Consider the following 27,883-nt stretch of genomic DNA (forward strand, 5'->3'; position numbering starts at 1 on the left):
CTCTGTGGGTCTCGCCCCCCCCCCCCCGAGCATGTGCCCAGGTGCCCCCAAGTGTGTGCTCCAGGTTTGCAGTTCCAGGACGCCAGCCCCCTGCCACTCCTGGGGCGGGGGCACCAGATACCACCTCCCACCCCCCACCTGCCGGGCCCTGTGCGGAGAGGTGGGACACGGCACCATGACTGTCCCTGTTCTCAGCACATGGTGCCCACAGGACCTCTTCCTGGGGACGGTGCCTTTGGAAAGTGTGCTGAAGGTCCCCCTCCATCCCCGTGCACCGTCCCTTCCCTGTGCACCGGCCCCCCCTCCAGCCCTGTGCACTGGAAGTTCCCTGTGGTTTGTTCTGCTCTTGTCCCGCAGGTGCTTCATGGGCAGCTCCCTGCCGGTGCAGAGCTGAGGGGCTGCCGCCTTGTGCCGGCCTGTGGGTTGGCGCCTGCCAACGACACTGCAGAGGGCAAGGTGGCCAGAGCCACCAAGACAGGACAGGAGAGATGCATACAAGCTCAGCAGCAAACACTGAAGTGCTGAAAACAGCATGGCTCTGTGCAGCGATAGAAACGTGTGCCTGGACACCCCCGAGCACCATAAAAAACGGGACAGTGAGGAAACGCACCTGGATGTCCCGGGCATCCCTCGTCCTCAGTGTTCCACCCTGGAGAAGAAGGCGTAGAGCACCGAGGGGGTGGCGCAGAGCTCAAAGTCTGCACCTCGGACCCCACTCCCTCCGCCCCTGGGCCCACATAGGAACCAGCCGCCTGGCACTCCGGACGCACACCTGCACGGCCGTGTGGTTTGGAGGCAGGAAAACAATCGATAGTCTGGGCAAGGAGCAGCAACCATGGTGCCAGGCGTGTCTGGGGTGCGGAAGCCGAGGCCTCACTTTGGAAGTTCAAAGGTGTCACTGGCCCTGATTGTCGTTGGCCTGAAGGACAAATCGAAGGACCTCTGGTCGCCGAAGCTTTGGGCTCTGTACTTTGCAAAGCGCGCCAACCTTGTGCGGTGTTCATGTGCCAGTGCACCTTTCTCTGCCTCCATGGTGTGTGGGGACCCCTCCTCGGTTGGGGCACGGGTCATCTGGCAGCCCCCAGGCCTGGGTGCGGGCACCATGAAGCCAAGCACTGGCTTGGGGCTGGAGGACCGCTGGTTCCTGCCCACCTCGTGTGGGGCTCCAGGCCCCCCTTGGCTAGCGCTGGGGGCTCCCTGGGACCTCCCACTCACATCTGCCACAGCCACAGCCTCTGATGAGTTGTGGGGTGGGCCCGCCCAGATGTGGGGTGACATCCTGCTGGCCTGTGCCAGTGCCAGGTGCCCCAGACTCTCTGGAGGGGGAGGTGCTTGGTTCTTTCCAACCTGGGCACCAGGTCCCCCCGGAAGGTGCTCTGCACGCTGTGCCTGCTGCTCCCGTGCATGTTCTGGGCCCTTCTCAGTGTGATGGGGACCAGTCTCCACCCCCCTGGCCCCCACCTTAGTGCCACTGCCCCCCTCGACCCTCCAGGGCCACATCTGACCCTCTTCTGCAGCATGTGACCCAGCCTTCCGGCCGCACAGAGCTGCCCCCTCCTTGGGAGCACCGTCTAGCCTCGTGGGCCCCATGGCCCTATCCTCCAGCATCCCTAGGCCTGACCACGGCCGACGCCTGTCCCTGACCTTGGCTCCCTCCCAGACACCAGCCCTCGGGATGGACGCGGGCAGTGGCTGTGCCTGGACACTGGGGCACTTTGGAGGGGCCCTGCCTGCCCACTGCCCTTCAGCTGCTGCCTGGGGTGATGGAGGCCTGCAGGGAGCCCCAGCTCGGGGAAGACCCTGGATTTTGGGCAGGACGCGCTTGTCCTCCTGGGCCTGTTGGTTCTCGGGAGGCAAAGGTGGGGACCCCACTGCACCCCTGCTCTTGGCCGTGGGGTGAGCCCAGCCTGGGCCTGGGGTCATGTCAGCCCCCCAGGGGCTCCTGTGAGCAGCTGCGGCCCCTCTGCCTCCTGCCACTGTGCTAGCTTCACCCTCGGCCACGACATTCTTATGCGGGGTGCCCGCCGCCTCCAGTGGAACAGCAGCCGGGGACTCGGGGGTCTCAGCCTGGTGATGCCCTGAGCCTCCACGGGCACCACTCTCAGCTGCTCCAAGCAGGTGCCTCCAGGACCCGGCTGGGGCCGAGCTGTGTGGCTGGCTGGTGGCCTGGGCCAGAGCTCCTGCTGCCAGGCTCTCTCCTTCGTGCACAGGGTTCTGCTCTCTGGCCTCGCTGTTTACTGCATTCACGGTGTTACCCAGCACTGGTGTGCCATGACTCTCCACGGCCCCAGTGGCCACCACCAGCCTGGGGATTTCAGTGCTTGGTTTCAGACATTTGCCAAAGGAGGCGGGTCTGTAGCCACCAAGGCTGGGGCCGGTGCTCCCTGCTGCCTGTGGGCCGGGCCGGGCAGAGGCCCTTAGAGGTGGTCCCCTGAGCTCTCGCCCACACAGGACCTTCTTGTCCATGGAGGTTGGACTGTCAGACCTGGTCCTGTCACTGAGGGGGGCCTCTAGCAGTGCCGAGATGCCCGCTGGGCGTCCCCTGTCGGGAGGCAGCCCTTGCTCATGGCCCGGAGCCAAGGGGCTGTCCCCACTTCGTTGATTCTCCGAGGCTGTGGGATGATGCCATGGGGCATCCCCTCCATGGATCGGCTTGTCATGTGACGTTGGCAGCTGATGCTTCTCACAGGCTAGCTCAGACATGGCCTCTCCTGCCATACCCTCAGGATGCTGGAGCTCCTTGGGAGCCCCAAAGCTATGAGTGGTCTCCTTTCCCTGGGTGGGATATTTCTGTGGAGCTGCCGCGAGGAGGTCCTGCCCCACACTGGTGGTGCCCCTTGCAGATGGAATGGTTACCTGGGGAGGCTTCGTGGTCTTGGGCAGCGTGGCAGGAGGTGGTTGCACTTTGCACGTGTCCGGCTGCGTGGCGGTTACCTGGGGAGGCTCCGTGGTCTTTGGCAGCGTGGCAGGAGGTGGTTGCACTTTGCACGTGTCCGGCTGCGTGGCGGTTACCTGGGGAGGCTCCATGGTCTTGGGCAGCGTGGCAGGAGGTGGTTGCACTTTGCACGTGTCCGGCTGCATGGCGGTTACCTGGGGAGGCTTCGTGGTCTTTGGCAGCGTGGCAGGAGGTGGTTGCACTTTGCACGTGTCCGGCTGCATGGCGGTTACCTGGGGAGGCTTCGTGGTCTTGGGCAGCATGGCAGGAGGTGGTTGCACTTTGCACGTGTCCGGCTGCGTGGCGGTTACCTGGGGAGGCTTCGTGGTCTTTGGCAGCGTGGCAGGAGGTGGTTGCACTTTGCACGTGTCCGGCTGCGTGGCGGTTACGTGGGGAGGCTTCGTGGTCTTTGGCAGCGTGGCAGGAGGTGGTTGCACTTTGCACGTGTCCGGCTGCGTGGCGGTTACGTGGGGAGGCTTCGTGGTCTTGGGCAGCGTGGCAGAAGGTGGTTGCACTTTGCACGTGTCCGGCTGCGTGGCGGTTACCTGGGGAGGCTCCGCGGTCTTGGGCGTGGCAGGAGAAGGTGGCATTTTGTACACAACAGGCCGCGTGACGGTTACCTGGGGAGGTTCCATGGCTGACTGTGTCCGCCACAGGGCCTGGACCGCGGGCGCCGGCAGTGGTGGGATATGTCCCACGGTCTTCTGTTCTGGGAAAGTCTCCTGGACCGCGAACAGAGGGTCTCCCTCAGAGCCTAGAGTCACTCCTTCTGTTTCATCCTCAGAACTGCAAACCATCAAGGCAACCTCAGGGGCCCTGCCAGCTCCTGCCCCGGCTTCCCCAGGCTCCCAGGTGTACTGTGTGGCGTCCCCTGCCGGGGGTTCCCCCATCCTGCCCCCTCCCACTGCTCCGGCTTGCCCTGAGCAGGCTGGTTGGAGGAGGGGTACCATGGGCTCACGGCCCCTGGGGGAGACAGGACAGGGGACTGGCTCCCCACCCAGGCGTGCCATGTGCAGTCTGTCTGCGGGAGCACCCCCAGCTGGCTGCCCCTGTCCTGCTGTCTTACTCCCCTCGGGCACACGCCCCCGATCAGAGTGGCGGATTTTGGCACAGTGGGACAGCCAGCTTCTGGGGCGACAGACGACAGTGGCGATGTTCAAGGCCAGCCTGGGCTCAGCAGTGCAGGCCAGGAAGCGGGCTAGCGGCGTGCGGATGCAGGTGCTGGTCATGGTGGCCGTGCAGAGCACGCGGGTTTCGGGCCGGTGCAGCCTCCTCTTCTGCAGGTTCTTCTTCTTCCTCCCATCCTTGCGGAGCGGCAGCACGCCGGCCTCGGAACAGAGACAGCCGCTCTGCTCAAACTTCTCCCGCAGCCTGGACAGCACAGAGCCCCTCTTGGGGGCCGGTGTTGGTGGGGGCCCCTTGGCAGCATTGGGCTCCTCATGTACATTCCTCTGCTCTGCGGCCAAGAATATCTTCAGGATGTTTTTCACGGTGCCCTTCCTGGTGGGGGAGCCTTGCCGCGGCTTCTGGCTGCGGAGCGTCTCCCAGTCCCGCGTGGGGCAGCTGGCACCCTCCCGTGCCTTCTCCAGGAGCTTGTTGATGGTGGTGGTCACCAGGCTCCTGCTGGGCCCCTGCTTGTCCTTGAAAATCAGCCTCCCCACCTCCTGGGTCTTCTTGAGACGGGGCTCGCGGCCAGTGCCCATGAACCTGGCCTGCAGGAGCTGGAAGCATGTAGGCCGCCGCTGGGTGTTCTGGGTCTCAGAGGGGCGGCCCACCCTGCTCCTTGTGCCCTCTGCCCTCATGGCAGGAGGAGGCTCTGGTGGCCTGGCCTGGAGCTCGGTGACATAGAGCAGAAGACTGCCGAGGACAGCACGGACAGCCGGCTCACACGTCATGCTGCTGACCTTCTTTCTCAAGGTGTGGGTGTCAACGGGTTTCTTGCTTTCACAGATCTTGCTGCGCTTGGAGCTGCAGGAAAAGAAATCAGTCGTCACAGGTTTTATCTTTGTCTTTCCCAAGGTGACCCCACAGAATGTTTTCTGGGGAACAATCCCGTTTCCAACACCCCAACAAGTCCTAGGGGAGAACAGCAGATGGGGAGCTGGGAGATGCAGAGGGACACCCATCACCTCCCAGGCCACTCGTCACTTCCCATTTCTAGCCCACCTCTATTACCACCAAAGTCCTTCCGGGGCTTTGGGACATTGGTGGTAATACTCTGTGGAAGCACGTTGGAAAACTGCTGTGCTATTTGAATTTTTTTATGATGTATAAATAAGAAAAAAATAAGAGTAAAGAATTTGTATTTCCTGTGGGATTCTGTGCATATCTAAGTTTTAGTGTAAGAAATGAGGTTTTAACACCATGGGTATATCCCGACTCAATCCTGGAGCCGAGCTGTCCGAGAGCCCCAGACGGAGCACGGGCCCCCGGACTGGGACAGGGACTTAGCCCTGGGGCAGATCTTGGAGGCAGGAAGTGCGGGCAGCCAACAAGTGGATCTGGAGGACTGGTCTTTGCTGCCCAGCGGGGGGAGAGCCAGGCCCCGATGAGGCCTGGATTCCTGAACGACTTGAAATGCTCCCAGAGCTACCCCATAGCTCTGTCCCAGGAGATGCTCGCCAGCAAGGTGCCCACAGGCCCTTGACTTCATCCCTGCCACTGACAAGGCTCCTGGGGACGGGGTCGCTGGGACCCCATCCTGTGCAGCCTGGTGTGGCGGGCGGACCCCCTCCCATCCGTCCAGGCGGCACTTCTGTGAAGATGCACCCAGAGCAGCACCCAGCCATTCTGCCTTTTAGCATTTCTTCCGTGGAGACAATGGCGAGGCAGCCTTCATGCTGTTGTCCACGACAGTAAAAAAAATCGACAGCGTTCTAAACGTGCGAGATCAGGCTCCTGGGAGGAGCTCAGGTGGAGAGGTGGAGAGGCAAGCTGTGGAGCCGCACGTGAACTGAGGCCCAACCCCACCACCTGACACAAATCAGATTGGAAGGAAACACAAAAATACTTTTCTTTATGTGCTTTTATGCATTTTCCAGAAAAGAGGGCTCTGATTATAGATGCCACACCTGCATCCTTTTAGACAGCTGTGAGGAGCACGCACACTCCCGGGGGCTGCCCGGGGTCGCAGGTGGTCCGTAGCCTGGCAACCTGGCCCCAACCCGTGCCCAGGAGCTGAGGGTCTCCCTTTGAGGGATGTGATCTTGGACGCCTGCCCCCATAGGCTCCCCGCAAGAGCCCCCAGTCCACCCTGATGCTGTCAGTTTGTGCAGCACAGCAGCTGTCCTTGTTTTCAGATACCAGACTACTTGTGATGACCCCGAGGACTGGTGGTGCCTCCACTATGTCCGATGTCATCATCCGCCAGGGGCCTGAGAACCTGCTGTGGCTGCCACTGGCCCAGGGATCCCACTTTGAGAAACCCCGGGATAGCTCAGGCTCTTTCCCGATCTCAAACAACTGCGCGTTTGGGGAGCCACCGTGGTGGTCAGGCCCCTAAAACAAAACAGAAAGCTAAACCCGTTCCTAAGCTGGAGGGCTGAGAGCCAGGAGGGCTGCACAGTCACAGTGCACAATGTGAGCCGCTGCAGGAGCGCTGGGAGGTCAGCAGGCACGCGGGGCGCCCCGGGAGGCCGTGCCCTGCTACCCACATCCCCGGCCCTGGGGTCAGAGCAGGCTGGTTTCAGTGTCATTGGGACCTTTGGCACCTCCTGTTCTGGTGGAGGAGGTTGGCATCATTGCCCGGCTGCTGCTTCCTTGGCCTCCAGTGGCCTGCAGGGACCCCACTCTCCTACCCTCTGCAGGGTCACCGGAGACTGCATTTTCCTGCCAAGGCAGGTTGTCATCAGCTTGGGACCAGCAGTCCAGGCTTCCTCCACAGCCCACGAGCTGTGTCTCCCCACCACCCAGAGGCAGCCAGAGGAGACCCCGCACTCCACCCATGTACCCACAGGCTCCGGCTCCTCAAGCGTCATGCAGATGCAGCCTCCACTGTTTCTAGAACTGGGTCCAAACTCCCGCTGCCAGCGAGGCCACAGCCCCTTGTTCCTGGCACCGTGTCCTCGTGCTGCAGTCCTATCTGCCCGTCCATGCTCACGTCCCTCCTTCTGGGACCCTGCCCGCGCTCCGGAAGACGCCCATGGAAGCCTCATCCCGACTGGAGCGCTGGCCAAAGCACTCACCCCAGCCAGGCTGCTCCCAGCCGACGACTGGACACCCATCTCTGCAGTGCCGAGCACCTCCACACCGAGTCCAGACACTGGGCTCCGTACCTGGTGTGTGGTCCGGCCTGGCAGCACCGGCTGAGCTCATGATGGGACTGAGCAGCAGGCTGATGCTGTCACATGCCATCACCACGGGGTCTTGAGTGCCCATCACAGTGTGCAGGGTCCCAGCCTCATGGCAGGGTGGCAGCAGCAGAGCCCCCGGGGGCCTCTGGGCCCAGGACCCCGGTTTGCAGGTGGGGCCTGGGGTGCTGGGGTGAGGGCTTCTGAGAGAAGCTGGCCACCCTACTGGAGGCCATGGCTCACATGGCCTTTTCCATTCACCTTCCTGGCTTGGGGCTGAGTGCGATGGTTGGAACAGCTCTGGAGACAGGCCCTGGGGACGAGCCCCATGGCCTGTGCCCCTGCAGCTTCCCTTGCCCACGGGTGCCAGGACCCCATGGTCTGAACAGCTCAGGGTGGACTGCACCCCGTCCCTCTGACGTCTCTGGGTGTCAGGGTCACTGGGCACCCCCCACCACGATCAGCCTGGCCATGCTGTCCCACAGGTCCTGTGGAGGCCCCTCAGCGTCCCTGCAAGGTACCAACTTGGCCCTCTGCACCCCTGAGGTCACTGAGTCAGAATGGCCAGGGGCATGAATTCTCCCACGGGACGGTGCGCGTGCACCTGTGGAGGTGAGGTCCCTGGTCGGGCCTTCTGTGGCTGCCTGACCCCGGACCTACAGGCAGGCCCACATGTCCTTCTCTGTGTCCCGGGCGCCTGGCCTGAGCAGCCTGATGCAGGTGAGGACAGCCGGGAGTGCAGCCGTTCGCACACCAAAGCCAAGCTGTTTCTGTGGCGCCAGTGCTTCCCAGAGGCGGGCTGAGGTCTGTGGCTTCGTTGGGGCTGCCCCCTGCCGGCTAGTGTGGGCGGACGTCCCCAGGCCCATGTCAGGGCCAGACCAGAACACCTTTCTCCAGGGCCAATCTAAGTGGCACAGCTTATGTAACTTTGCTGGCAGCTCTTTTGGCACCTCTGGCAACTGAGGGGTCACCTGGAAACACAGGGACACTGGCAGGTCAGTGTGCAGGACACCCCCTGGCTGAGACCCTCCACCCCACCCCGGCTTCAGGAGGCCAGCCGCGCGGCATGCCTGGGGGCTCCCAGTTGGGCCTTCTGGCTGGCAGTGCCTGGCCTTCACCGTCTGCTTATCAGTGGGCACGGGTGTGATCTGGATGGGCCTCGTCAGCATGTCCTCGGGCAGTGAGGGGATGCCCCTTGGCCCCCGTGTCCTCTTCTGAGATAAGAGATCTTCTAGGCACTGTTGGGGAGACCACTGAGTCCCAAGGCAGCAGGGACCCTGCACCCCGCCAAGTGTGTCCTCAAGAGAAGGGAGAGAAGCCAGCCAGGGTCACACCCACGGTTCTGCTCCCGCAGTAGTTGGGGGGCTCAGAGGCTTCCACACAGAGAGCTGTGCCCCCATGGCAGCCCCTGCTCTGCAGTGACCTGCACTCACCCTTTCCTGCCCACTGCGGCCCTCTGGCCCAGCAAGCCTGCCCACTTGCCCCACGCAGCCTATGCCCTCCTGCGCCCCTGTGGAGGTGTCCTTGCAGACGCTCGGTGGGCTGCCTCCCTGAGCAGGTCGCCTCCCTGAGCAGGCCACCTCTGCCACCTGGAGCCATGAGGGGCAGTGGGGCTGAAACTGTGCCATAAGTCAGGGTCAGGCTACCTGAGCCCCTGTGTCTTCCTAGAAGTGAAGCTGGCTGGCCTGGTTAGGGTGCCCCTGGCCCCACCCCCAAGCCCCTAGCTGGCTGGCTATGGGGAGAGAGGGGCGTCAGCCCAGCCCCAGCTGATGGGGGGCGCAGGCAGGCCGCGGGGTCCCCGGCACAGCCGCTGCTGGACGCATCCGTCTGCATCACGGAGCGCGCATGGAGAGAGACACTAGGCACGAGGCCGTGGTAACACAGCAGCGATCGGCCCAGGGCGAACAGCTCCTGGAGGGAGCGTCTGGGGCCACTTGGTGACTTTTTGTGTTTTAATGTACTTGGAAAGAATTACAATGGGGCAGGATGGACGTGGGCCGAGGGCTAATACATAGGTTAGGATGTCCCTGGCGTGTCCCCATGGCCTGTGGCTCTGAGAAGGCCCCGTGTCCCCAGCGGCCTTCTCAGAAACAAGGACTGTTTCCGGTTCCCTCTGAGATCACCTGACTGAGCCCCCTATGCTGTCTGTTCCAGGGTCGGTGGGCCTGAGGCTGGAGACACGTGTCGCTGCATGGGGGAGGCTGGTGGACAGCTGGGAAGTGGGGCTGGGCTGCAGGCAGGCTGGGTTTAAGTTCTCAGTCACCAACAGCTCCGACCATGCCATGTGTGAGGGGCAGTGATGACACCTGCTGCCCCCCACCCCCTGGAAACGGGCTGAGGCCGCTGTGCCGCTGGACCACCTGAGCAGACCCCTCTGACCTCGCGGGTGACTTACCGGGTGGGCTGCCCCTGCTGCCAAACCCACCTTCCGTCTGGCTTCCAGGAACCAAAACACTGGGATCAAGGATTCAAAATCTAAATGCAAAACCTCTTAACCAAAGAGTCTGGGGATGGGAATTAGTCAAATCAGCCTGATGTGCAGAAGCGTGTGAGCAGAGCGGAGCACCTGCTCCAACCTGGGGCCCTGGGGGTGGCAGGAGAGCAGACCCTTTCCCACGAGCCCCGCACGCGCCAGCACAGCTGGGGGAGCGCCATCCACATGGTAAGGACTCGCCCTGGCCTGACCACAGAGATCCTAGTGCCCTGCGCCCAGGAGTGCAGACTTCTGGAGCTACTGCCAGTGTCCTTGCTCAGGGATGGGAAGCAGATGGGGGGCGGGGGGATGCAAGCCTGAGCCATCTGCACTACAGAAGAAGGAGCAACTGAGTTACATGAATTACACCACACCAGTAAGTGCGATATCCCACAGCCAGAGACTGGAGTGTGTGTGTGCGTGCACGTGTGTGCCTGTGCGAGTCCCTGGGTCATGCACAAGGCTGCTTCTGGGGCCTGGGAGGGGCCTGGGAGCACAACTGTAGCTGGGAGTTTGGGAGCCTCCCACTCTCCACACACCACCATGTATGGCACTTGCATTTCAGAAGCTGTGTGGTGTTTCCTCTGCAATAAAGATGAAATCACGGATATAAAACGTTTCAGGATTTGAGTGGGTGCCCTGTCCACCCCATTGCCTTCTGGGGTCTTGTTTTCTTCAGCGTGTGTATTTCTCTGCAGGGAGATGGGGAGACCATCTGTTCCTCTCCCGGGTCCTGTGAAGTTTTGCTGAAATGTTTTATAATCAACCTGTAACTAGGCCCACTTCCTGATCCCCAGGATGGAATGGGTTCTCCTAACTGTCAGTGGGATGAAGAGCCACCTCCCCTGCGGCTGACCGGGCCCCCAACCCCGTGCCTGCTTTGGTACGTGGTCCCAGGGCCCCCCTGGCAGGTGATGAGGGTGAGCCAGCTTACCTTCTCAGGGGCACGCTGGTGGCCGTCCCCACCCCCCTGCAGCCCAGACGGCTTGGCCTGTGCCTTTTCACCCCCTCCCACTGGAAAGCACCAACAGCAGCAAAGGTTAGTTGAGTGACCCAGATGCCCTTTTGCCAGCCACTCCCCCAGGGTCTCTCGCCTGCCAGCTGGCACAAAGCCTTCAGGCAGGCCTGAGAAGCAAGGGGGTGACCCCATGGGCTCGGGGGGCCGCCGGCCACGCTCCGAGGCTGCCTTCCATGAAGAGGGCGCTGGCACAGTGGGCCGGCCCCAGGCAAGCCACCAAAGCTCCATGTTAACCGTGAAACACCAACTGCTCTTTTATTCACACCAGATGCTAATTCACAAATGTTGTGTCCCAGGCCATTTTTAAGAAAAGAGAGAGTTCTCTTTTTCAAGACTCGCAGACAGAGACACCCCGGCCACGAGGAGTGTCAGCACGAGCCTGGTGGAGCAGGTGGTGGCCGTGGGTGGACCCATCAGCCCCGTGACCACTGCAGACCACACAGGAGGAGATGCAGGTGACACACAAGGGCCCTTTATTCCCCGGATTCCTCAGGCATTTGTTCCAAAGGGGCTGGTTTTAAAGATCTAGTGTGATTAAAGACGTCAGCAGGAGGTTAAGTGCGTGCTTCCATCTGCTGCAGAAGGCACAGCCTGGCGGCCCTGCCAGAGGCCAAGGCCAGGGGCAGGCGGGCACGTGGGCTCTGTCCTCGCTGGGCCGTCACATTAGTTTTGTTGGCGTGAGTGAGCAAGTAGCATTAGTTCTGCCCAGAGTGAAATACACCGATTGTGCAAAAGATTGTGCCGCTATGTGTGGAGGAGGGCCAAGGGGCCACATGTGAGCAGGACAGACATTCTCTAGGACAGACAGTGCATTTCATATGGCAGTTAGAGTTTGGCAATGGGGGGTCAGTTAAAATATAATTATGGCCGTTTAGGCGTCGGCCCTCCTGGGAGGGCCAAGAGCAGTGCGGAGATGCCCCTGGGGACCCAGAGCCTGGCGGCGGGAGAGCTTTACTTCTCCTCCGTGGACAGGCGGTATAGAGCTTCGCCCAGCTGCAGCAGCTCCTCCTTGTGCTCCAGGTCCTGGTACAGGCCCGCGGGGACAGTGTCCAGGCCGTGCAGCAGCCCGAACAGGCAGCCCGCGATCGTCCCTGTGGCCCCGCTCTCACCTGGAAGGGAAGCGCACGTTCTCCTTGCCAAGGCCCATCTCACAGGTCCTCTGGGCAGCCCTCGCCCTTGGGCCAAACCCCAGCTTTGCTCTGGGTGCACCAATCTGGTGGATTTGCTGCCCCTTCCTTCCCTCCTTGCACACTGAGACACACGAGTGTGCGCAAATGCCTGGGCTGTCCACAGACCCACATCCACTGGGTGGTGCTGGTGTCTCTCCCACCTCAGCACCAGGAACTGAGGGGCCCCGATGTCCAGGACACACTGTGCCCAGCACGAGCTGCTGGAATGCCCTCGTTTCACACCCACAGGAGAGCGTGGGCACCAGGACGCAGGGCAGTCCTGCCCAGCCGGGCAACAGTCACAGCCACCATGGGAGGGCTTGGACCGGGGGCTACAGAGTGAGTCCTCAGGACTGTGCGCTGCCTGTACCCACAGGGCCGCCCCACGGCTCCCCCGATGCCTTGTTCTCTTGAGCTCACACTCAGATGGGCACATGAGGCAGCACCCTGCACAGGGAAGGACACATACTCTGGGGTTCAGGAGGCTGCCCTTGATGCCTGTAGCCTCGGACGTGCTGGGAGCACACTTTGGGATGAGAAGGGGTGCTGATTGCCTGGAAGCCCAAGACCATTAAAGAAGGCAATCTCACCTCCATGACACATGGCCCGGTGGCAGAGCTCCGTCCAGTCATCCCCGGCTCCAAGGAGAGCATCATAGGCAATCATAGGAGCGTCATGGCCCCGCCGGCCCCCTCGGCCTTCCGAACTCCATTTCCTGTAAGCCTAAAGAAAGAGCTAGGGGTCAGGGGCACATAACCATAGTAAAACCAGTGTCAGTTTGTGCCAGAGCATGCGCCTCCTGGGTTGTCCAGGGCTCTGCTGTTCACATACTCGCTGTGCACTGATGGATTACCACCTGCGTGCCAAGCACTGCCCCAGGGCAGGGGGTGACAGTGCAGAGGGAAGATCAACTTCTCGCAGCTCCTATGGATGCAGACAGTCCACAGATCACCTGACCACGTGCTGGGGTAGCCGGCGAGTCTGTGGTGACATCATAGTCCAGCAAGGGGCTTAGAGCCAGTGACTGGGCTGCTGGGACACATGCAGCCCTTGTCTGAGCAGAGCTTGGGGCCAGCAGGCACCAAGGCCTAGGGTCAGGGCCCGGTGGCGGTGCAGTGATGCCCTGTGGGTGCACCATGAGCAGAAAGACTGCAGAGAGCCGGGATCCGGGAAAGTCTCACCTCTGTGCCCGAGCGACAGATTCAGCATTGGTTTGGGGCAGCAGCACCTCCATCTGAAGGACCGCACCCCTAGGCCTGCCTGCATTCCGGAGAGGCCCTTGAGGGGCACACGGAGGGGTGGTAGGGAGCACCTCTCCCCTTGAGCCTCCCTAACACCTAGAATGCAGACGTGCTGGCTGGAGCTGGGGCAGCCAGCCTGGACTACAGCTGTGTACTCAGAATGGCCGAGCAGCCACACAGAAATGTCCTCAGCGGCTCACTGCGAGGGACTTTCAACTCAGCTGTGGGCTCTGTGAACATAAGGGTAGTGTCTATCTTGGCTGAGCTACAGCGAATCAGGTCTTTCCCTTGTGCTACCAAACCCAATGCTAAAAAAATGAATTAATTTAAAAAACTAAAAAAAATAATAAATAAAATAATTTTAAAATTAAAAAAAAAAAAAACAATGCTGACAACATCAGCATGAGGAAGGGTGATGGTGTGCACAGCCTGATTCATCACATATGACCTCATGTCCTGGCCCTTAGAAAATATGTGGTGAAATAGAATATCTTTAACAATTACATCTTCAAAATTTCTAGCACAACCATGCTTTTAATTAGAGAAAATGGAAAGATAAAATTTTATCTGTTTGAAACATGCTTCCTCCAGGGAGGCTTCCAGGCCCACCCCCATGGTGGCTCTGGGCCCCTGGTTGCCAGGGGAGCCCCCTAGGCCAAGCCCGAGACATGGCAGAGGCGCAGTCCAGTGGCAGCGGCTCCTTGGTGGGGATCCCGGGCAGTGGGCCCTGACAGCCCATCCCCACCCCCCGACCAGGCAAGACTCACCTTGTCCCTCTCCTCTGCGTCATAGTGGTCAGGGAAGATGGCTTTACTTCCCGTGTCTTCGCTGAGTTTCCTCTCCTCCAAGTAAAACTGCCACTTAGCTTCAAAGTAGAACCAGTGCTCCTGGTATTCTGAACATAAAGAACAGACCAGGCTGCACACGAGGGCCACCGGCCAGGCCGCAAGGACGGTGGGCAGGTAGCCTTCGGGCAGGAGTAGGAGGTGGAGGCCAAGCCCCCTCCCCCTGTGATGCTCATGTCTGCAGCTACTTTGAAACAAGTGAGGAAAATGGAGACATAGGACAAAGCAACCCCGAACCTTGCTTGACTCTACTCTGAACCCAGAGCAGGGAGTAAATTTCTTCAAAGAGCATCCTCTTGGAAATTCTGAGCCTGTATCTCTTCACGGATGCAAGGCAGCCCAGGAGGAGGCTTTTTCTCCCTTCTGGCCAATGGCCCAGCGCGCCAGTCCCAGGGGTGGTGAATGAAGAGGACATTCGTGGCAGCAGCTGGGCAGGTGCAGCTGGAGGACCGTGCTGTGTCCTCCAAGAACCTGAGAGGCACAAGCCCTGTGGGCTCTCCAGCCCGGGCCAGCACACCGTGGCCACTGCTGCTCCTATCATGGGCAGGAGCTGAGGACAGAGTCTGGGGAATAGGGGAGGGCTGGGCGGCTGCAGACAGACCCTCAGGGACAGTCCTGGGGCGGGGCTCCAGGTCCCCAGGGAACAACAGGCCCCTGGAAAAGCTGGCCAGAGTCTGCTTTATAAAACTGAAAGCAAAGCTGACCTAAGGTTGGGGTGAGGTGACAGGGTCAGACAGGGAAGCCCCAGCTGCCCCACAGAGACCAGGGCTTGGTCCCTGCACTACCGCTTCCCTCCTGGACACAAACGTCCAAACATTAGGGCAGCCCGGGTGGCTCAGCGGTTTAGCGTCGCCTACAGCCCAGGGCCTGATCCTGGAGACCCGGGATCGAGTCCCACGTCGGGCTCCCTGCAGGGAGCCTGCTTCTCCCTCCTCCTGTGTCTCTGCCTCTCTCTCTCACTCTGTGTCTCTCATTAATAATAATAATAATAATAATAATAATAATAAATCTTTAAAAAAAAGAGAAGTCCAAACATTAGAATATGGAACTAGGGTCTCAGTAATTGAACATCTGCCTTCGGCTCAGGTTGTGGTCCTGGGGTCCTGGGATGGAGTCCCACATCAGGCTCCCCACAGGGAGCCTGCTTCTCCCTCTGCCTGCGTCTCTGCCTCTATCTGTGTCTCTCATGAATAAGTAGATAAAATGTTTAAAACAAAAAACACGGAACTGATTTGCCAGTTGTCTTTACTGCCAGGGGATGTTGTTACCACTAAGCAGAGGGCCCTGGGTGTACAGAACATGATTTTCCCTGGAGGATTTTGGGTTTCTGTTAAAAAGGGTGTGTCATACAAGGTCAAAAAGCTCCAGATTAAACAAATTTAAAATTAAACAGCAAGAATCAAGTCTCAGGTTTTCTGACCCACGGCGGTCCTCCCCATTCCCGCCCAAGGAGCATTGCTGACGGCTGCTCTTCAGGACACCCTGGGCTAAGCCAGACCTCCGGGGGGATCGTCTCAACCCTGACACGATGGGAATGCAGCCACTGCGTAGCCCTCACTGGCCTGTTTACCTGAGTCTCCCATGTGGGAGGAGGTGATCCCCCCTGGGCTGGACACATGACCAGCCCGGTGACCCCGGGCAGCGTGCTCACTACAGAGAGCCCCAGGGTCGGAAATAAGGTGATTGTGCAGCTCTGTTCTATAATTAAGTTTATAGAGGGACACTTAAGTTCACCGTGGATGTGAGGCTCTCTGATTCTCATGGGAACAAGCCCTGGAGATAAGAGTTTCCCAGCTATGACCTGGCACAAGGAGAAGCAACGTTCTCCTTGTGAAGTTGTTCTGGAAGCTTCTTGAGAGACATTGAGAACGAGTCCCCACTCATCAGAGGTGACAGGAAAGTGACTCACTGGCTCTCTATCTCCAGACTTCAGCCCTGAGCTAGAAAACCAATAGCTTTGCCCCTGCACTTGTGCCTTTGGTCCCACTACCCCGGGACAGACAGGATAACTATTCCAGAAACCCTCCAGGACAGCTTCCAAACTTTCAAGGTCACACGGAGCTGCCTATACTGCTCACAGCACCCATCCCTCCCCGAGGGGAAGGAATCCTGCAGGGGAGTGGCCACCCGAGGACAAAGCCAGAGTTTCTGAGTCCTGCACCTGCCTCTTGAGTCCGACCTGCCAGGCCACCACTCACCCAACTGCCAGCAACAATGCGATCACTTAGGACCTCTGCTGGTGCCAAAGACTGTGTGAGCCCCTTGATGGCGGGTTTGGAGTCAGTGGAGACAGACACGTGTACCCATCTGGTCTCCGTGGCAGCAGACCTCAGCCTCCAGGCAGGCACAGCCATCCGTAAGGTGGAGGAGCAGTGTGTCCCTTGTCCTTCTCCAGGGAATGGGCTACGTAAGGACCATCTGGAATACTGAGCCTACGTGTGCACCCCTCTCGTCTTTCTGGCTGCTGTTGACAGCAGGAGGGTGGGGTCTCTGCAGAGGGCTGGGGGCTGGATACAGTAGCTAGCACAGCGTGTGGTCTCCTGGCATGGCATACTGGGCCCCTGGGCAGGTGTTGCTTCCTGCCAGGAGCTCCTGGGGCCTGTTCACAGGAGGATGCCCTCGGTTTCACTGTGGGGCAAACAGACCTCAATGTCTCTGGGAGCCCGGTCCATGCAAACCTCCTCTGAGTGTGAATTAAACCAACCCATTTCTGGGGGCCAGTGTGAGTGTGACAGGGAGGGAGGCCAGGCTCACCTGACAGGTGCCGGATGGTCTTTTTACAGTATTCCTCAGCCAGCGGGACTGTCCGCATCATGTCTCTGCCCCACTGCTCCAGTGGCTTGCCCTGCGCAGCATAAGATGCAAACAGGGCCGTGCACAGGGACCCGAGAAAGCCTGTGGGCCAGACACAGAGGCTCAAGGTAGGCTCTGCCCATAGGGTGCTTCCCACTCAGAGGGTGCCACACCTACCTTGCAAAGGCGGTCGATTAGGGGGACAGATGGCCCTGAGCACAGAGGACAGCCCGCCGGGCCAGCCTGAGGTGCAGAGCCACACAGAGGCCACAACCACCTGGGAAAAGGCATGGTCATCTCCGGAGACCCCCTCGATGGCTTGCGGGCCAGTCTGTGAGGCCTCACTATGGGCTGGGAGTGAGGGTCCCGCTGTCAGATCCATTACTGCCCCGACCACCTGCTGTCACCCTGCCCCCTTGTGGGGTATCTAGCATCTGGGATGTGCACATGGCCATAAGGCCCTGACGCTTGCTGCCAGAGGTGGCTGGAAACTTGTACAGGAGTCAATGCCCTTCCTGGTGCTGCCCACATTTGACCAAACCCTCAACGTTCCATCCAGTCTTAAGTTAGAAACAAATTACATGAAACAACCCTTTAATAATAACATTAGCTAATCTCGACCCAGACTCTTTTGCTGGTCATATTGTCTCCAGATGCTCCTTGCCATCATGGTCGGGGCTTCCCAGGCACCATCCACTTCCAGTTGAAGCCCCAGTGAGCCATGGCTCTGCCCTGAGTCTTCCCAGTCAGCCCCGGTGCGCCAGCTGCTTGAATTCTATGCCCTTCACACAGACTGAAGGGTCTAAGGGACGTGGCCCTGCGAAGGTGTGGCCAGGAGGGCACAGAGTGGTCCTCACAACCCCAGAGCCACACCACTTATAGGGGGAATTGAAAGTGGCCACGAGGGGTGCCTGGGTGGCTCAGTGGGTTAAGCATCTGCCTTTGGCTCAGGTCATGATCCCAGGTCCTGGATTCAAGGCTTGCATGTGGCTCTGGGGCTCTCCCTCTGCCCCTCCCCCTGATCAGGTGTGCATGCTCTCTCTCAAATAAATAAATAAATAAATAAATAAATAAATAAAAGCTTTTTTTTTTTTTTTTTTAAAGATGAAGTGGCCTTGAAAGTCGCAGGAGAGCAGCTGGCAGGCTGTGTCAGGGGCTGGGGAGGGTGTGTCACTGCCATCAATCAAGAGTGTTTACAGGTGTATGAGTTTCAAGTCATTCTTTTTTTAAAATTAGGAGCTGACTGACTCTCTAGGTCATGAGTCACCATCATGCGCTGGGGCCCCACCTGTCCTCCATCTCTGTGATGGGCACACGGTGGGGAACCCTGGGCACAGCTGGCTTGCCTGCTCCCCAGAGCACCAGCCAAGAGGGGTCGCTCCATGCACTTTTTCCTTGTGCACAAGGAGGCCTGGCTCTCAATACCACAGTCACCACTGTGACAGGTGGGGAAACAGAGGCACGGGCGTTGAGGTGGTCCTGCTCATGTGGCCAGTGAGCACTGGTCTGGTTCAGACCCTCACCCCCACCCAGTGTGGCACCTGGCAGCAGATGGCAACAGAAATGCTGATGCCCATGAGTCAACCAGATCCTCACTGCATCCAGATAACTGGTGCTTTTCTTTTCCTTTTATCCTGGCGAAATGACACTGAACCTGCTGAGGACTCTTCCCACCCCAGTATCATCACACTCAATGCCAAGCCTGCTTTTAGGTCAAAAGCAGCGTAAGGGATCCCTGGGTGGCGCAGCGGTTTGGCGCCTGCCTTTGGCCCAGGGCGCGATCCTGGAGACCCGGGATCGAATCCCACGTCGGGCTCCCGGTGCATGGAGCCTGCTTCTCCCTCTGCCTGTGTCTCTGCCTCTCTCTCTCTCTCTCCGTGTGACTATCATGAATAAATAAATTTAAAAAAAAAGCAGCATAAGCGGAACTGAGATGCAGAAGCCTGCATCCACCAAGTAAACAAATCGAACAGTGGGTACAGTTTCAGCGTGGTCTGCCTGTGGAGACATCACCTGTGGGGTGGTTGTGGGTCATCCTGCCGCACTCGATGCTCACTTCCACTAGGGTCTCCAGACGCTCAGGCTTCCAGTACCGCATGCCGATGCACATGGCTTTGGTGGCAGCTCCGAATCCTGAGCCTACTCGGAACACAGAAGACCCAGTAACACCATCTCTGGCAACCTAACTTTCACAGATAACCCACAGATATAAACAAATTTATGTCATGTTTATCATAGCATCATTTGAGTGTGAAAAACCAGCAGATGACCCCAGTGCCCAACAAAGACAAAAGAGTAAGTAAGTTGCCAAGCTTCCATATGCTGGGATGTTACTTGGGCATGAAACACAGAATTTTTGATGGTTAGGGACGTGCTTATAAGGTGCTCCCACTGGGAAGACGCAGGACATGGAGCTGCACACCCCGCGTGCTTGCATCAGACATGTCTTGTCTCTTTGTAGAGCCCAGCTGAGTTATCACTGACATGCAGCCCATGGCGTGTCCAGGTACTGGGGTTGGAGGCTGCAGCAAGGGGCACGCAGACACTAAGCTCATCTGACGGATGGGCGTCTAATGCTGACGGTGCTGCCAAACGGGCTCTCCTAGTGGTGGTCATGCTCCTTGTCCCACTGGCGGCTCCCCTGCGCCCTGGATGCTCTTCACCAGTGGTCTTCCCATTCAGCACACGTGGTACTGTCTCAGCACGGGTTTCACTAGCGTTTCCTCTAAACCAATGGGGCTGAGCGTGTTTCCATGCACTTGCTGGCCACCCCCATTCCTTCTGTGGGGAACTGCTCACTTAAATATTCCTCATTTTTGTTTTGGGCTGCTGAGTATCAGATGTGTGCTTTGCAACTATTTCCCCCAATCTTTGGTTTGCTGTGTTATTCTTTCAGCAGTCTTCTGGGGAGCAGGATGGATCAGGGAGCTCATGCTCCCCTCAGCTCCCTTGGGGAGTCATGTACAATTGGTTCCCTTTCTTCTCTAATGCTTTGGAGGACTTCCCTTCTTTAACCCTGCAGGGCATCTGCCGTTTATTTGGAGACTTTAGGCCATTTACATTTGATGTGATTACTGATGGGATTAGGGTCAGGCCTGCTATACCGCCCTTTGTTTCCTTTCGTCTCTTGTCTGCCTGTTGGGTTGAACATTACAGAGCAGTGAGATCAGCTGCCAACCTGGGTGACGATTCCTACCACTTGGAGGATGGTGCCTGCCACCAAGAGAGGAGCCTCAGACCTCGGCCCTTTTCTCTGGTCTGGAGTCACCGAGGAAGATGTGACAAAGAGACGCATGGCTGGCGCTTCCCTCCCTGGACAGAGAAGACGTGCGGGGAGATCCACACGGGCTGTGTGCTGTCTCCCACAGCAGAGGGTCCCTCCTGAGGCTGAGGTGCGGCAGTGGGCTGCACACATGCTGGTACTGCAGCTAAGACCCGCTCTCCCCCTGCGGGGCGGAGGCATCAGTGGGGCTGGTTAGGGCATGTGATGCTCATGCTTACACAGTACACCCAGAATACAGAAAGCTTTCCCCTAATGAGGTGGAGGACTCCAAGGCAGAGGGACAGCCTCGCACGGGTCTCCCCAGATGGAAACATTCTGGGCTGGGCCCTGGCTAGGCAAGGGGGCAGGAGGGCACAGGCCACCTGTGGCAGTTTCCCCAGCAAGTATTTCTAAAAGATTCCATTTTCTCTTTTGTTTGCTTGTTAGTTATAACTGTTTTGTGATGTTAATGACTGCTCTAGGGCTGAACCACCCCATGCCTGGGACAAGCACCCTGTGGCCGCAGGCCTCCACCACACTGTCAGACACCTGCTCACAAGCATTTGATAAACTCGAAGAGCATTACTAGTTTTTTAAGTCAATTATCTTTCAAAGAGATTCAGTAGTAAGTTAAAACTCTCCCCTATTTAGCCACGTGACTGTGATTCCCGCCACACTTCTTCAGTACTTTCCTCTTAGTGTTAGGTTCATTCTGCGGAATGGCGGTTGTCCCTTTGCCTTTCTTATAGCATCACTCTGCTGGTGATGGATCCTATAGCTTCTGTGTGCCTGAAATAGGTTATTTGGCCGTTAACAACAGTATCTGTAAGATACTGCTCTGGGAGTAGAACTCCAGGGTGAAGCTGTTTCCTTCGGTGCCTGGATGACATCACTTCCGACGGGAGACCTGCACCCTCCTCACCTGGGCTGTCAGCATACACTGCACTCTTCTCCTTATTATTGGTCTTGAACAGTTGGATTGCCATGTGCCACGGTGTAGCTTTCCCATGTTTCTTGTGCTTTACCTGGAAGTTACTGGGTTTCTTCAATCTGTGGGTTTACGGTTTTCAACAAATTTGGAGATTTGGGCACTAATTTTTTTCTTTTTGGTTTTATTAAAATTCAAGTTAGCTAGCATACAGCGTACTATTGGTTTCAGAGGTAGAGATCAGTGATTCATTCATCTTATATAACACCCAGTGCTCAGTCCATCGCGTGCCCTCCTTCATGTCCACCATCCAGTGATCCCGTCCCCCCAACCTCCCCTGCAGCAACCTTCAGTTTATTTCCTAGAGTTAACTCTTACGGTTTGTATCCCTCTCTAATTTTATCCTATTTTATTTTTCCCTCCGTTCCCCTAAGTTCATGTTTTGTCCCTTAAATTCCTATTTTATTTTTCCCTCCGTTCCCCTAAGTTCATGTTTTGTCCCTTAAATTCCTATTTTATTTTTCCCTCCATTCCCCTAAGTTCATGTTTTGTCCCTTAAATTCCTCATATGAGTGAGCTCATATGGTAATTGTCTTTCTTTCTCTGACTGACTTTAATTCACTCAGAGTAATACCCTTCAGGTCCATCCATGTAATCGCAAATGGCAAGATTTCATCCTTTCTGATGGCTGAGCAATAGTCCATTATATATATAGACCACCTCTTCCTTATCCATTCTGCTGTTGCTGGATGTCTGGGCTCCTTCCACAGTTTGACTATTGTGGACATGGCTGCTGTGAACATTGGGGTGCAGGTGCCCCATTGTTTCACTATATCTGTATCTTTGAGGTAAATTCCCAGCAGTGCAATTGCTGGGTCATAGGGTAGCTCTATTTTCAACTTCCTAAGGAATCTCCACACTGTTCTCCAGAGTGGCTGCACCAGTTCACATTCCCACCAACAGTGCCTGAGGGTTCCCCTTTCTCCACATCCTCACCAACACCTGTTGTTTCCTGACTTGTTCATCCCATTCTGACAGGTGTGAGGTGGGTATTTCATTGTGGTTTTGGTTTGTATTTCCCTGATGCCCAGTGATGTGTCTGTTAGCCACGTGTAGGTCTTCTTTGGAAAAATGTCTATTTATGTCTACTGAGATTTTGGCCACCATCGCTTCAAATCATTTCTTTGTTCCCCTTTGCTCTGTCAGGGACTCTGTCACAGGCAAAGCTACACCGTGGTGCATGGCAATCCAACCGCTCAAAACTAATAATAAGGAGAAGAGTGCAGGGTATGCTGACAGCCCATGGCTCGCTACTGCTCTTATCATATTTTTGGATTCTTTTTTTCTCTGTGTGTCCCATTCTGGGTTGTTTCTATTGCTGTGCCTAGATAGGAAAATTTTCTTCTAAAATGTCTAATCTACTATTAATCTCAGCCAATGCATTTAAAACCTCAGACACTGTAACATTTTTTCTGGAAATGTGATTTAGGTTCTTTTTATAAATCCTTGTCCTTAACTTTTTCAACCTATGGAATATATAATATTTTATATCTGTTTGAGAATTCTAACATTTACATCAGATTTCATTGGTTTTGGTGGTGTCCATCCTCAGTATAAACCCAAAGGGTGGGAGGAAATGCCTGGGTGGTTCAGCTGTTGAATGTCTGTCTGCCTTCGGCTCAGGATATGATCTGGAGTCCTGGAGTCGAATCCCACATCGGGCTCCTTGCATGGAGCCTGCTTCTCCCTCTGCCTGTGTCTCTGCCTCTCTGTGTCTCTCATGAATAAATCAATAAAATCTTAAAAAAAAAAAAAAAACAAGGAGGGGTCCATTTTCAGCATAAACCCAAGGGGGTGTCCATCCTCGGCATAAATTCCAGGGGGGGTGGTTCATCCTCAGCATAAACCCAGGGTGGGTGGTCCATCCTCAGCATAAACCTAGAGGGGCAAGTTCATCGTCTGTAAACCCTATAAACCCAGGAGGGGTAAGTCTGGGACCCCAGGAGCAGGTACCCTAGAGGCAGACACTCTGCCTATGTAAATATATCACCTATAAACACATCAAAGCATCCTGGAGACATTTATGCTGCACAAAGGAGCCCCAGTAGATCCCCCTGTCATGCAAACCTGCGATGCTGCTGGTTAGTGGGACCAACACGGGTTAGTATCCAAGTAGCTCTGCAGCACGTGCTTCACAAGGAAAAGAAGGCTTTCCCTGACCCTTCTCATTGAAAGGTGTATGCCAGGCAAGGAGGTAGTTGTCTGGCTTCAGCTGGGAGCAGCCTTCCAGAGTAGCTGGATCAGCCCAATGTTCTGGAAGCTTCTCAAGGACTTCCACATAGCGCTTCACCATCTCCCGGTACAGGTCATCCAGGCACCAGTAGTCTGGGGAAGAAGGGGTGGGGCAGGGTCAGATTGAGGAGGCCCCAGCGAGCAGGGACCACACAATGGCAGTGAGCTTCATGTCCCCAAGCTGGTAGAAGAGAAGGAAGATTCTGGAGCTCCACCTCACGATCCTGGCTCCCTAGAGAAGTGTAGCAGACAATTCACTCTAGATCTGACTTACAATTCAGACATTATAATTCGTTGTGCTTCTCATTCTGGTTACATAGGAGAACTGAGACAGAACCCACAATCTTCATTTCCCTCTAACAATTCCTGCTAACGCGAAGAGAGGCTGGCCTGAAACCTGTCTGTTCCTCAGGCTTCTAAAATCTCGTGTCTCCATCCTGGGAACTGAGGCTATGAGGCAGGCATGTGTGTGATGGCGTTCTGGGGATGAGCACAGTCTCAGTCCCTCGAGGATCACAGAAATGGAGGGTAGGGGGGCTAACATGCTGCCCACCTGCTGTCCGGGATGCACGGCCCCTAGATGGTTGCACATGCCCCCACCCCTACCCACCCAACACCATCAGACACTGGCAGACACCATCAGGCTCTTACTTGTCGTGCTGGGTTTCACAGGCAAAGCTCAGTGGGTTATACCACTTGCCCAAGGCCAGAGATGGCAAACGGGGTTCGATGGCAGGGCCTCAGCATTCCTGCATTACATAAACGTACAGTGAGGTGGACAGAGGCTTTGTAGCTCCAAATTTGGGGCTTAGTGTGCCTGTTCCATCAGGGAGCAGAGCCGGGTGGTGAGGGAGCCTCTGCGCCAGACCTGCTGGGTAGGAACATGGTGCACGGCCAGTGTGACCTTTACAGCCACCAGCAAACTCATTCTGTACCCAAACTGCATTTCAGGCCTCAGGAGCCGGGGTTGCCCCTCTCCTGCTCGAGGTGCACACCCCAACTTTGAGGGGCATGGGGGAGGGGAAGAGGCTGGGAGGGAGGGAGGGAGAGAGAGAGGCAGGTCCCCTCTCAGCCACCCCCGGGCCGAGATCCCAGCATGGAGGTGTGGGAGACAGGTACGCCGCCACCTCTCCCCCTGCTGCTGCCAGTAGGGCAGGTGGGCCCCCGTGCCCTGGAGGCAGGACTTGGTCCTCAGTCCTTCTGTCCCTAACTAGGCAGCAGGCATCCTATGTGCACACCGTGCATGGCCTGATTCTGAGTTGGGGTGGAGTGTGGGGCCAGACGCAGGTGTGGGGCATGCAGCTGCTGGGCCTGTGAACCGCCAGGATCAGCCCGGCTCCAGGTCACCAGCACCTCTCGATCCAGGTTTAGGAAGCCTGGCCTTTCCAGAGGCCATTAAAGAATTCATTTTATTCTTGAATCTCATCCTTCTCAAGGAAAAACTTAAAAACCTCCTTAAAAACAAAATGGCACCAGTCTCCTGCTTTATTTCAGGTTAGAATTCAAACTAGAAGCAGAGTTTTTGAAGCTGCAATGCCTGGGACCCACTTGTCAGGGTTTCTCCACTCCATACAAAGCTCTTCAGCTCATTCTTCTCCACCCTCCCCACCCTGTCTCCTCAAAGACAAATCCGCTCATGAAACCAAGGTCATGATAAAGAAAAGGCACAATACCCTTATCAAGTTGCTTTGTCACAAAAATGTCAACTTTTCAAAATGCAGTTACCGTCAGGGGGCCAGTGATGGAGGAAGAGAGAGAGGGGAGTCTGGACAGGCCTCTCTGGTTCCCATGTGGGCCCGGCCCCACCTCCCCTGCAGGTATGGTCATGCCCACAGCACCTGCCCTATCCCCCGTGGGCTCGTGTCCCTATTGCTTCTGAGCGGCCATGGCAACAGGCTACCTCAGTTGGCCATGGCCATCGGAGCTGCTGACCTGCAGGCCAGGACATTTAGAGAGACAGACATTAACCTGCCAGGAGCCATCTTCCCTTAATAATGTATTAAGTGCCCATGCTGCCCTACTTAATCTCAACCCTGTGACGAAGGCATCAGCTTCCCCATGCACCCTGCAGGAGGGGAAGCAGGCTCAAGAGTTCTCGGGTCAGGGGGGGTGAGCCAGGAGAACCAGGCCCCAGGGCCCCCGAGGCAGAGCCTCCGTCTCATCCTTGGGTGACCAACACAGGACCACACACAAGAGGGAGCCTTTGGTCAGTGTGTCTAGCAAGCTGGCTGGGCGAGCTGTGTTTACTGGATGGCCACTCACCCCATGGGGAATGGGGCACTGCTTCCCAGGCCAGTGTCTGATCTCTTCCAATCTGCACTTTCGAGAGACCCAGCCCAGAGGACCAGGTCCCACGGATGTCCTGGACTCCCACATCTCACTCACAGTAGCAGGACCACACAGCCACATAGCTGGTTGAGCCATGGCACGGAACAGTGGGACATGCATTTTCAACCCATGGTTCCACTTTGTGAAAGTCTGTGTTTTTGGGAGAAACAGTGAAGAGCCACTAACCATCGGGGTCCTTCAAGCATCCCAGTCCCTGCTCGGACACTCACTTGGTCATAAGGCATTGGGCAAGTAACCCGGCCTCTCCGTGAACTGCTCTTTGAACAACTGTAGTCATGATGTCACCTTCAGGGTGATGTGAGGGTCAGATAATGATGCACATAGAGTCATAACAGTGCCTGGCAATACTCAGTGCCACATCAGCATCACCGTGAATATGGCTCAAAAGCCCCTTTTATAGGCTACAATTTGCTATTTATAGAAAAAAGATCCAGCTCTTTGACAACTAAATTTAAATAGAATTTCAATTTAGTGACTTGAAAACAATATGCCTGCTTGTGCTTCTGGAGGCTGAGTCATGGGCGGTCTTCACAAGTGTCTCCTCGTGGCCAGCCGACGGGAGGGGGAGTTCACGTCTCTGCTTAGAAACGATGCCCCAAGCACCCCCGCCCTCCCGCATGCACATATTTCACGTCGGGGACAGATTATGTCCTATTTCTGTCAAGAGGGCCTAATCTAATCTCAGAGAGCACGTCACAGTCAGGAGGACCTGACCTCGCTGGTGTCTGTCCTAGGGGTGCCTCCACAGGCAGGGACAGGCCACAGACTCTGCCATTCACAAAAGGCACAGGACACACGGAGTGCGTACACATGTGCTTGGCGTCTGATACCGTGGAGGGAGAGGGTGTAGCAGTCAGGACCAGATGTGTGCAGCCCGAACAGGCCAGCTCTGCTCAGGGGGGGGAGCACGCCCACAGTCGGGCAGGCACCCCTGCTTCAGCGGCCAGAACGCAGGTTAGCCTGGGAGCACGAGAAACTGGAAATATTTGGATGTCACAGTTGTGTAAACTCAGAAAGGGACCTCACCACACAACGTGCTGGACGCTACCTTATCTGTGGTGCCTCAGCCCTCACCCTAGTTATTTTGGCACCAGCTGCGGGGCAGATGGCATTCCTGCAGGATGAGCACAGAGCTAAGCTGAGCGAGCCCCCAGTTTGGGGCCCAAGGCCAGGCCTCAGTGCCTGCACCATCGCCCCAGACATTCGCCATGAGACCACACACTACCGACATGCACAGGTACCTTGTCTGGAAGCCATGCATGATGCACTCACTGCTTCCCTGAAAGTCGTGCAAAACCCTGTCCTACCATCCACCTGCTCCTTGAAGAGCAGTTCTGGAAAGTCTCCGCCCTGGCCAGCCGCTTTCACAGCATCTTCTCAGGACGTGTTTGTGTGTAAGCAGATATCTGGGTCCTATTTTGGTAGATGGCATTTTGACTCAAATTCACTGGGATTTAGAAATAATCCCCAAACTATTATAAGAGGTCCAAATTTGAAGTGGGCTTATTATTTTCTATTCTTTTGAAATAAAACCAGAAGGCTTAATATCTGCAGTGAAAACTCAAACCCTCTCCCCAAACAGCCTCAAAGTGGGAAATTCATCTGGTTTAACTCTGGACACAGACGCGAGCGAGAGGCCACTGTTTCAGAGGCTGAGGGCAGACATGTGGGGTGACAACCCAAAGGGACCTTGAGTGGCACATCTGCGGGGGCAGGGGACGCAGACGCCTGCAAGGTCGCCCCTTTCAGCCACAGCACCAGGTGACAGTCCGTAGAGGGGCCGTGGCGTCCTTGGGGCTTGGGTGCCCACAGGAGGGCTGCAGTCCACCAGCTTACCTGTGGTCAGGGCCCCGGCTGTCGTCAGGTGCATGATGGTGTTGTCACTCACCCACCACTTCTCTGGGGACGGCTGGTCCAGGTCCCCGCCTGTCTGCGGCTCCTCCCTGGCCTTCCTGCCAGGGGCGCCGCTGTCCTTGCGGGCGTTTCTGTGCCCCAGAGCGTCCCCCACGGCCCCCAGCAGCATGGCCGCCTTGAACTTCTCCATTGGGAAGCAGCTCTTCTGGCCACCGGGCCGCAGGTGCCCAGCCTCGTGCTCCGCGGCGTTCAGCACGCCCCCGACCTCTGCGATGGTCACTGTGCAGCGGCCAGGCACGCCTACTCTGCTCCGCGGTGGCACCGACGACAGGCCCCAGCCCCTCTGTGCCCTGCGCCTGCCGAGGGACCACGTGGAAGGCGTCAGCACAGACGCAGGCTCCACGCCCAGCAGCCCAGACGGCCTCTGCGACAGCT

At 57.1% G+C, this 27,883-nt stretch overlaps 2 protein-coding genes across 3 annotated transcripts; both read right to left on the reverse strand.

Annotated features, from left to right (window-relative positions):
• Positions 1-109: 109 nt before the first annotated feature.
• Positions 110-7,697, reverse strand: LOC102151554 (nascent polypeptide-associated complex subunit alpha, muscle-specific form). Its single transcript, XM_038569400.1, has 3 exons — positions 7,680-7,697; positions 7,120-7,274; positions 110-4,903 (listed from the first exon to the last, which is right to left on the reverse strand). The coding sequence occupies exons 1-3, from the start codon at positions 7,695-7,697 to the stop codon at positions 874-876; spliced, it is 4,203 nt and encodes a 1,400-aa protein (XP_038425328.1). The 3' UTR covers positions 110-873.
• Positions 5,931-27,717, reverse strand: ADPRHL1 (ADP-ribosylhydrolase like 1). Of its 2 annotated transcripts, XM_038570118.1 has the most exons (8): positions 27,431-27,717; positions 23,174-23,338; positions 18,777-18,902; positions 16,725-16,865; positions 13,893-14,020; positions 12,475-12,607; positions 11,671-11,824; positions 5,931-8,195 (listed from the first exon to the last, which is right to left on the reverse strand). In XM_038570118.1, the coding sequence occupies exons 1-8, from the start codon at positions 27,636-27,638 to the stop codon at positions 8,192-8,194; spliced, it is 1,059 nt and encodes a 352-aa protein (XP_038426046.1). In that variant the 5' UTR covers positions 27,639-27,717; the 3' UTR covers positions 5,931-8,191. The 2 variants fall into 2 exon arrangements, with proteins under 2 accessions (XP_038426046.1, XP_038426045.1); XM_038570117.1 differs by lacking the exon at positions 5,931-8,195 and having other exon boundaries at positions 10,945-11,824.
• Between the last annotated feature and the right edge of the window lie 166 nt (positions 27,718-27,883).

This window comes from Canis lupus, chromosome 22 (genome assembly GCF_011100685.1).
Source record: "Canis lupus familiaris isolate Mischka breed German Shepherd chromosome 22, alternate assembly UU_Cfam_GSD_1.0, whole genome shotgun sequence".
Taxonomy (NCBI): Eukaryota; Metazoa; Chordata; class Mammalia; order Carnivora; family Canidae; genus Canis; species Canis lupus.